The 9,580-nt window shown below is 39.5% G+C and overlaps 1 protein-coding gene across 1 annotated transcript; it reads right to left on the reverse strand.

Annotated features, from left to right (window-relative positions):
• Positions 1 to 1,425: 1,425 nt before the first annotated feature.
• LOC141822240 (transcription factor bHLH144-like) lies at positions 1,426 to 2,975 on the reverse strand. Its single transcript, XM_074709682.1, has 3 exons — positions 2,577 to 2,975; positions 2,328 to 2,477; positions 1,426 to 2,242 (listed from the first exon to the last, which is right to left on the reverse strand). Exon 3 carries the CDS (start codon positions 2,080 to 2,082, stop codon positions 1,528 to 1,530), a length of 555 nt encoding a protein of 184 aa, XP_074565783.1. The 5' UTR covers positions 2,083 to 2,242; positions 2,328 to 2,477; positions 2,577 to 2,975; the 3' UTR covers positions 1,426 to 1,527.
• Between the last annotated feature and the right edge of the window lie 6,605 nt (positions 2,976 to 9,580).

The following is a 9,580-nucleotide window of genomic DNA, read 5'->3' on the forward strand; positions in this document are numbered from 1 at the left end:
GGATCGCTATAGTGATTAAGGAGCTTGAAGAGCAAGCCGCTTCGTCTATTTGGAAGCTGTAATAAGTAGCGGACGTGATGACAATAGAGATGATGGTGGATTCTATCGAATTGATGTTAAAGGATCTTCTTCCTGAACAACCACTTGATACTACTTTAAATTCAAAGATGAGTTTTTTTCAACCTGAGAGGATCTAAATATTTTTATTACTATTTTTGATAATTTTTATTTTTCATAATTTTTAAGAGTTTTGATATTTAGAGTAGTTTTAAAAAGTTCTATTTTTTATATTTTAGAATTTTAAGTTCATTTAGGATTTTTAAGATTTCGAGTCCGTTAAGAAATTTTTTTTTCTATTAGGATTTTTTTCTTTTCTTTACAAGTTAGAATTTTGGGTCTATATAAGCATCTTGTTAGTTGATGTTGAGGAAGAAGTTTTGGTTTAATAATATTTTTTGATTATCGTTTATTTCTCTATCTTTTGTTATTTTTTCAAATAAATAGATTTTAGAAGATTATTTCCGATGTTCACAGTTGAACCAACAAAATCAATATTACCTGCAGGATAATCGCTAATCAACGTTAGTTATAATCACTATCCTGCTCAACGTCAACTTACAGAGGGTATGAAGTTACCCAGCTACAAGGTTGAAAGGTGAGGGAGGTTAAGAGCGGAGGAAAAGAAGATTATTTATAGAAGATTTGTTTTAAAAAATTAAAAATAATTTTTTAAATTTATGAACTATTTTAATAATATAATGTTTTTATTTTTACATTAAAACAAGGATATTGTGGACATTTAAAGTAAAAAAATATATATTGGGACATTAAGATAATTCTAACGCATGGGTCAAACCTAGCTTGACGAAAGGGTGGGTCATATTCATCCTCCTGATTGATAACCATGTGTTCTATTAGGATTCAAGAGTTTTCCGAATAAAATTTTATTTATATAAAATATTTAAAAATAATAAATATGCTTAAGTCGATCCATGATTATCAACAAAACTTATGAATTCCATCAATAAAAATTTGAACTAGACTTGAGCTCAACATAAAAAAAAAATTCAAGATCAATTTGAACTTGATAAAAAAATTTAAAAATAAAAAATAAATAGATTCAAATACAATCAATCAAGCTCGTTTAACTCGAGATGTTTACTGTCCGGGACCAGGCCTGTTTGCACCTGAATTCAGAGTTCAATGTGATCCAGTTCAAATAATAATAGAAGCATATTGGCTGAACCAAGTGTTTGATCAATTCAATCCTGGCGAAATCGGAAGATGGTCGTGAAATGTCAGGCCGCTAAAATGGCGGATCCACCTTTATTGCAGAAAATAGAAGCATATTGGCTGAACCAAGCGAAGAAAAAAAGGGTGCAAAAAAAAAAAAAAAAAAAAAAAAACAAGCAAAATTAGCCATGCTCAAAGCTTCATTAATGCTTAGACCAAACAGGGAGGTCCACCACAATCACAAGAACTACTCTTCCGAATCACAATGTCCCAAGAACACGATTCCGTTGCCATTTAATGGTCAAGGTGTTTCACTCCGAGCTTCTTGGCTTCCACCTTGAGAGACTTGAGGTACTTCACGGCCTCATCGAGCATGGCAGGAGTATCCATGCGTTCGCCGCCAGGAATGATCCCCTTCAACGTCTTCACCATCTTCTTTACCTTCGCTTTCCTCCCGCTGCTGTTGCTACTGCTGCTGCTACTACTACAGCCGACGCCTCCACGAAAATTAGGCGTCCTTCCCGTGCTAACGACGTCGTCGTCGTCGTCGTCGCCTTCTTCTGAGCTCAGTAGCGCATCGATGCCATCGGCCTCCTCGTCGCTGTCTCTGTACGAGCTCTTGCCAGCTTCGTGCGGATCGAAAGCTGGCGAGCCGAGCTTGTGGGCGAGCGAGGGGTGGAACATGACCCGGCTCTTGTGACGGGTCTGGTCGAAGATGACGTAGTTCTTGGGGCACGTTTCCGAAGACTCGAACTCGATGTTATTGAGAGGTGCAGGGTAGTGATCACGGTACTCGTATCCATCATCGGGTGGACCGTTCCCTGTGAAGTGTCCTGTGTTCCTTCGCATTGTTTAATGCTGAGAACGATCGACTCGAATTTTTATATAGCAGGAAAGAGTTTTTTCTAACTGTCCAGCAGAATCTTGAGAGATGAAGAAGGAAGAAAACAGGGGCGAACCGGAGTAGCTTCTACGTAACAGGCTTAAGCAACTGGCGGAAGTACTCAGCCTGCCAAGAGCCAAGCAAATGGATTAATTGGAGAGAAAAGTTATGAAAAGTAAAGAAGCACGAGGATGTCTGATAAAAAAGCTACCTGGCAAACTTGTAACGATTGTGAATAAGCAATGATCCTGACGCGCATTATAATCTTACCGACCTTCTCCACCCTTGGGAATCTGTTCAGATTGACCTCAATGTGCATTCTCAGTTTCCTCGAGCAGATGTTAGGCAACAGATTCGATTACTGCAAATGAAGTAATCCATCAAATGAGAATCACAAATCAAGCCACTTTGTTCTCAGTAGGACATGGAACAGAGGAGATGGAAAAAGAGAGAAGCTTACAGAATGACGCGGAAGAAGACGACCAAGAGAACGCACTTCTCGTAGTCGCCCGCCGCCATGAACACTTGGATGATATTAATATCTTCCGGCCAGGCTTTGACAGAGTGTTATTAAACTGAGCTGAAATTTGAAGGCATGGGAAAACAGAAGATGGAATATATAGAGGGGGACCTACTGGATCAAGCTGAGCTCGAATCGCAAAAGTACAAGAAGTCGCGAAGCTAGAGCAGGCATCGAGCGACAAGGGGAGGAGATGTATGGCCTACGAGGGAGGGCTATGGATAATAGGCATGGAAGTGGTACTGTGGAGGTCGCTCAGCTGCCTGCCCTATATATGTACTAGCGCAGCAGCGGGCGTCGCTTTCTTGTGGGGTGGCTAATGATGGGAGCTTCCAAAGCCGTGCGCTTTCATTAAAATTGAGGCAGGGCAATTAATGCGGCGTGGAGGAGGCAGAGGCAGAGGCAGAGGCAGAGGCAGAGAGAGGCGATGGCAATTGCTAATGGGGGCGGATGGAGGTGCGCGCGCTCTCGCCCGCGTTGTCGTCATTGCGCGTGCCCGCTCCTCGGCCGTATAAAGGGGACGACGCTTTTGGTGACTTGGGCTGCCCTGCGGCCGTGGGATGGAGGAGGAGCGGTGGGATGCAGCCGTGAGGTGGGGCCACGGCGGAGAAGACTCATGGCTGATGGCTGATGAGATTAGTGCCGGGGTAAGTGGAGGAAGGGGAGCATGAGCATCATTTGGGTGCGCTGCGGTCATCATGCGTTTTGCAGTGGGCAATGCACTGCCTGGCAAATGCAATGAGAGTGAGTGAGTGTGGTGGTGTGGGGATGAGGACAGAGAGTGCTACGGAGCACGCGTGGGAAGTGGCTGCCATTAGGGGATTTGAGGGCTGTGAAACCTGCAGGTGGGGTGGGAGTGTGTGCTGTGCTGTGCTGTGCTGTGCCGTGATGCTCCCGGGGTCGTAGGGCTGCCTGCGCTGCTATCGGCGTCGCCGTCTCCGTCGATGCGAATTGAGAGCGTGATCTCGTCGCTTCTCGTGCTCATGATGACAGGCGATCGCTGCCTCTTCGGAGGCTGTGCCTTCATCCATTCTCGCACGAATTTGGAGAAAATGGACCGCCACTTATGTTGGGCCCCAAGGCCGTACCCCTTGAGACTATCACGTGAGATGCGTAAACATCTGGCCGGGTCAATCGAAAGCGCTTTCGTTGGCGGGCCTCCAAATTGGGCCGAAATGGGCTGCCATTTGCTCCGGCAGTGCTGATTGAATGTGTCACTGAAATAGCACTAGGCAAGGAAAAAACAACAGTTGGAAGAAAACATAAAAAAGGAAAGGAATGAGCAATTTCTATCTGACTTGTTAAAATGTCAATTGGAAGATATAAATAGGAAAAAGGAACTGATGAAAAATAAATATAGTTTTTTTTTTAAAAAAAAATCTTCCTTTCAAACGTGGGTATAACAAAAATAATAAAAAAAACTCTTATCATAAGTGACAAAAGTCCACGTTGGCATTCAAATTTAAAGTGTTATACAAATTTAAATTTAAAATGACATTTTATCGAATCGGGTAAGTAAGTTTTGATATTATCTAAATCAGGTATTCAACTTTCATCGTATCTAAATCATATATTATATTTTTAAAATATTTCTTCGTTTTCTCTATAGGTCCATCAATCAATTTTGTTTGAAACTGACTGATTGATCTAGAGAATTTCAAATCACTTTATGCCCTCATATTTAAATTTGACAGTATAAATTGAGAATATAAATTAAATTAAGAATACAACTCTAAATTTTTACTCTACCAATTTAATATTTTACTACTCTTAATTTACTATATCGAATTCAAATATGAGGGCATAGATATATTAAGGAAATTTTCATAAATACATTGATTTTGATTGAAGTTGTTAAGACCCGTGAGTAGAGTCGTCAATTTGGGTTGTACCCATCGGTTTGGCCCGCCCCAATATAAGATATTCCATTTGCTTTCTAAACAACAAAACCCGATATATAGGAACACGATGTAACTTGGGTATTGAGGGCAGACTGAAAATGTTGTTGCAGATCATTTGTCATGATTACATTTAGAGAAATACGACGTAATTGAAGACTCTATATCTATTAATGACAATTTCCCAGATGAACATTTTTTAACAATCACGAGTACAAAGACACCTTGATATGCAGATATGGCTAATTTCTTGGCATGTGATGTTCTACCACAACATTTCTCTTATCAGCAAAAGAAGAAATTTTTTGCAGACGTTAAATAATATATTTAGGATGATCCTTATCTCTATAAGAAATGTGGGGATAATATAATTTAGAGATGCATGTCCGAGGAGAGATGGAGCAAATACTACATGCATCATTGTCATTCATTGTCATATGGAGGACATCATGGAGGGTGGAAAAGAGTGACAAAAGTTTTGCAAGCAGGATTTATTGGTCGAATATCTTTAAGGATGCTAGGCAATTCGTTGTTCACTACGAAAGTTGCCAAAGGACGGGTAATATCTCCAAACGCCACGAAATGCCCCAGAACTCTATTTTAGAAGTTGAACTCTTTGATGTCTGGGGAATAGACTTTATGAGACCCTTTCCATCATCTTGCAGAAATAATTACATCCTCGTAGCAGTAGATTATGTATCTAAATGGGTTGAAGTGATCGCTTTCCTAAATATGATGGTACCATAGTGATCAAGATGTTCAAGAAGAATATATTTCCTAGGTTTCAATGATGGGGGATTGCTCTTCATAGAAAAATAGTATGAGAAATTATTGATCAAATATGGAGTAAGACACAAAGTGCCAACGCTGTATCATCCACAAACCAATGGACAGGTAGAAATTTCGAACAGAGAGATAAAATAAATATTAGAAAAAACTATATTCCTATCTAGGAAGGATTGAGCATTAAAGCTTGATGATGCACTTTGGGCTACTTATAAAACCCCTATTGGAATGACCTTGTTTCATTTGGTGTATGGAAAAGTCTGTCATCTGCCCGTGGAATTGGAGCATAGAGCTTACTGGGCAATACAACGTTTAAACTTGGATTTACAAGTAGCAGGAGAAAAGAGGAAACTACAAATTAGGGAATTAGAAGAAATCCGAATGGATGTCTATGAGCAAGCAAAGTCTTATAAAGAAAGAACAAAGAAATGATATGACAAGCACATAGTACAAAGAGAATTTCAGGAAGGAGACATGGTGTTGCTATTCAATTCAAGACTGAACTTTTTTCGAGAAAATTAAAATCAAGATGGTTTGAATCTTATAAAATTCTCAAGGTCTACCCCAACAGAGCTGTAGATATATGGGATGAGGAATCTGGATTGAACAGAGTTAATGGATAGAGACTAAAGAAATATTTCTTGGGTATGCCTTTCCAAGAAAAAGAGGATTATCTACTAACCGAGCCATGCCCATCAGATTTGTGCAAAAAGGAGTCGATCTAAAGACCTTAAACAAGCGCTTCTTGGGAGGCAGACCTAAGGCTTTTTTTATTTTCTTTTTCTTTATTTTTGATTTTTTTGCAAGTTTGTGATAAACTTTTATATTCTTTGCAGGAGATTCTAGAATTGTGCTTCAAATAAAGCTAGGCCGTGTCTACCAGGCACGACCGTGTCTCATCCATAGAACAGCTCAAGGACGCAACCGTGCACAACCGTGTCTCCTAAACAGAATGCCAACTTCTACAAGTCGTGTCTCCAAATACGATCATGCTTTCTCCTCAGCAACACACCTGTTTGAAGTCGTGTCCCCAGACACCGCCATGTTCCCTTCACAGAGCTGCGACTTCCTAAGGCCGTGCCAACTAGGCATGGTTGTGCCTCTTCCACAGCTCACCGCCTTTAATAACCTATGCCACCTGGGCACGGGTGTGTCTCACCCACAGAACATCAACTTTCCTAGGCCGTGCCTCAAGGCATGGTCATGCCTCATGCGATATAAAGAGGCACACAGCCGTGTGTGCCCTAGTTTGCCGAGGCGTGCCCTACCTTACACGGCTGTGTCTCTCCACCTTCAATCCCCTTTTCCTCTTCTCTTCCCAACCCATTTCCTTGTTCTTTCTCCCTCATTCACAAAGGCTCACCTAGGTTTTCCGTACACTTGAAGGTTGTTGAAGAAAATCGGGAAGAAGAAGGAAACAAGGAAGGAAACACCATCAAAAGGAGAGGGAACTTCACACAAAGGTAACGAATCACGATATGATATTATTTTTGACGAAAAGGAACATAGATTGAGATTTAATGCTTTGGCTAGTCGAAAAATTTCTTGCACTAAATACCTAGACTGGCATGCTTTAAAATTGTTTGGCTTAGATAATGATATTAATTTGTTGTTAGAGAGGGTAGGATGGACAAAATTTATGACCATGGATCATCCTACATATCCTAGGTTAGTTTTGGAATTTTTTTGGACCATTATGATCGAAAGCAAACATGAAAATGGTAAAATTAGCTTTAGATTGCTAAATGAATGCGACACATAGACTTTTAATGATTACAACACTACCTTTGATCTGCCATATGGTGGTACTAGAGAAATACCCAATGATTTTTCTCCAAATTATCTATGGTATCAATTAGGAGGTAAAGGTGAGTTCCATCTTTCTTTGTCTAGGGTTTCTTGTGTAGCTAATCCCGTGCTTAAATATATGCTCTTATTGATGAAACACACTATATTCAGAAAGGAAGAAAATAATAAAGTAGTGTGTAGAGATGAACTTCTTTATTTAGGATCTATAATGGAAAAATATCAAATTGATATTGGATATCATTTCTTAATTCACTTGACAAACATGTCACTCCCTCATTTTTCAATCCCTATAGTTTTGGGAGGTTAGTCACTAGAATAGCATTGATGCTAGGATTGGATCTAGAAGGACTCGAGACAGTAAAGGGAAATTCTAAGATTTACATTGACTACTATATAGCAATGAAATTGATTCAATGAGATAATGATGGGTATAGTTTGTTTCTAAATGATCAACATTATCTAAAACTACCTAACATCCCATTGACAAATATTTTGGACATAGGAAATTGGGCAATGACAAATGCCATGAAGTTCCCAATACCGACAAGTGTCACTCGTGTGTCTAGAACATTTACAAAAAGATTCTCATCAAATACATTTGATTTTTCAACCTTTCATTCAATCCTTGACATGTTGCATACCGATCATGACTCTATTAAAAATCTTTTCGAACAACAAGGCAATATTAATGAAGATCGGTTCAATCAATTGAGACGATTGTTCATTAAGGATGAAAATCTATTTAGGTTGGCTAGGGAATTTATGGTAAAACAAAAGGATGAATGGGAAAAGAGAGAAGATTTTAGAGACATGATGAGAGGGATTGGAGAGCAAATTGATAATATGTACCAATTTTATGCACATTTAAGGAGAACTAGAGAATGGTTTAATAATTTTCCATTTCCGGAATTGCCTAACCTTCTGAAATTCCCTCCATTATCCTCTTTGTTCCCAAAAGAATCAAAATCGTGGGAGGAAACACCTGAATTGACACCCTTAAACATGCCTCCTCCCCCATAAAAATGAGGAAGAAACTGAACGAGCTAAGTCTAGGGGGACCATACATTATGGATAGTGTACATAAATAACCTGCATTTTGTTTTGAATTTTAATTTTTTTTACAATTTGCTTTGAAAATTTACTTTGAAATTTATTTTAGTAGTTTATGATAGATAGCATGTCTATGATCAATAACAACATCTTAGGAGTTTGTCCTTTTATAAAAATGCTAGTACCTCTATTCTGGATGATTGTTTTGATACTCGTGGTTAGTATTCTAGGTGCTATGTCTTTTTCTATCTACCATAACAGGAAGTGAGCTAGTATATCTTGAAAAAATTGAGACATGGCCTAGTCTAAGGATCTTTTTTCACTTAAGCCTAATCTAGGAGGTGGATTACTTCTGAAATTAGTCATAATTCATAAGACCGGACTAGTACTAGTGTTTCCAAGGTGACCTCTCAACTGCATTTTAGTTAATGGATAAACTCGGATCATGGAAGCTCATTTGGAAAAATCAAGATCCCAAATCATATTTCTATAATAGTTGAAACTCCTTCTTATGTTCGCAGCACTTTGCTATATTATATAAGACGATTTATCTTAGGATACCTCTCAAATATAACAATGACCAGTAGCAAGGACATACTCACCCGGATGAAGGTTGCATCCACAAAAGCGACAATGACATGATGAAGCATGCGAGACACAACGACTCCACAATGTAAATAGCAACAGTCAGCCCCTAGCATCTAATGAGGATGCAACCTCAATGAAGCAACCTCCTAGACCTGAATTACCCCCTCTTGATCAACATCGTGAACCTCCCGTTGTACCACAACCACAAGAGCTTATGATCAAAGGCACTAAACAACCAAGACCAGAGAGGATCAACTATTCTAGCAAGGAACCTCAATAGGAGGCAACGAACAACCACATAGATGCACCTGTGGAGCCAAGCGACTGAGAGCCTTCTGATCCCGAATAAGATGACAACAATGAACTAGTGAACATGACCACATCCACCTCAACAACAGGGTTAATGAGCACCAACAATGAAGGCAATTCAACTACAACATCTTTAACTTTAACTAGCAATGAGCAAGAACAAGCTACCCCGATTACTATCACGTGGAAGGGACAGACATGAGGTGTTTGATCCAAGGCATGAAGATTACATCATGGAACATAAGGGGTTTCTACAGGCCTCTTAAATAGAAGGGGGTTCAACACTTCCTTTAACAACAATGTATTAGTGTTCTTGGACTATTGGAAACAAAACTCTCTGAAGGAGATCTTGATGCCCTTCAACAATGGTTTCTAGGTATGAGAGTTGTCCATAATATTGGTTTTTCTAACCATGAGTGCATCTTGGTGCTTTGGAGCCCTTAGCTAAGTGAATTGGAAGTCATCAAAGCTGATGAACAACTCATACACTACTCAGTTCACTGC

The sequence above is a fragment of the Curcuma longa genome, chromosome 2, assembly GCF_044706935.1.
Source record: "Curcuma longa cultivar G26 ecotype Majalengka, Jawa Barat chromosome 2, ITB_CL_G26_1.1, whole genome shotgun sequence".
In the NCBI taxonomy this organism is placed as follows: Eukaryota; Viridiplantae; Streptophyta; class Magnoliopsida; order Zingiberales; family Zingiberaceae; genus Curcuma; species Curcuma longa.

Excerpts from the sequence above, each read along its gene's own strand:
- LOC141822240 (XM_074709682.1), bottom strand. The coding sequence starts at position 2,082 with ATGCGAAGGAACACAGGACACTTCACAGGGAACGGTCCACCCGATGAT.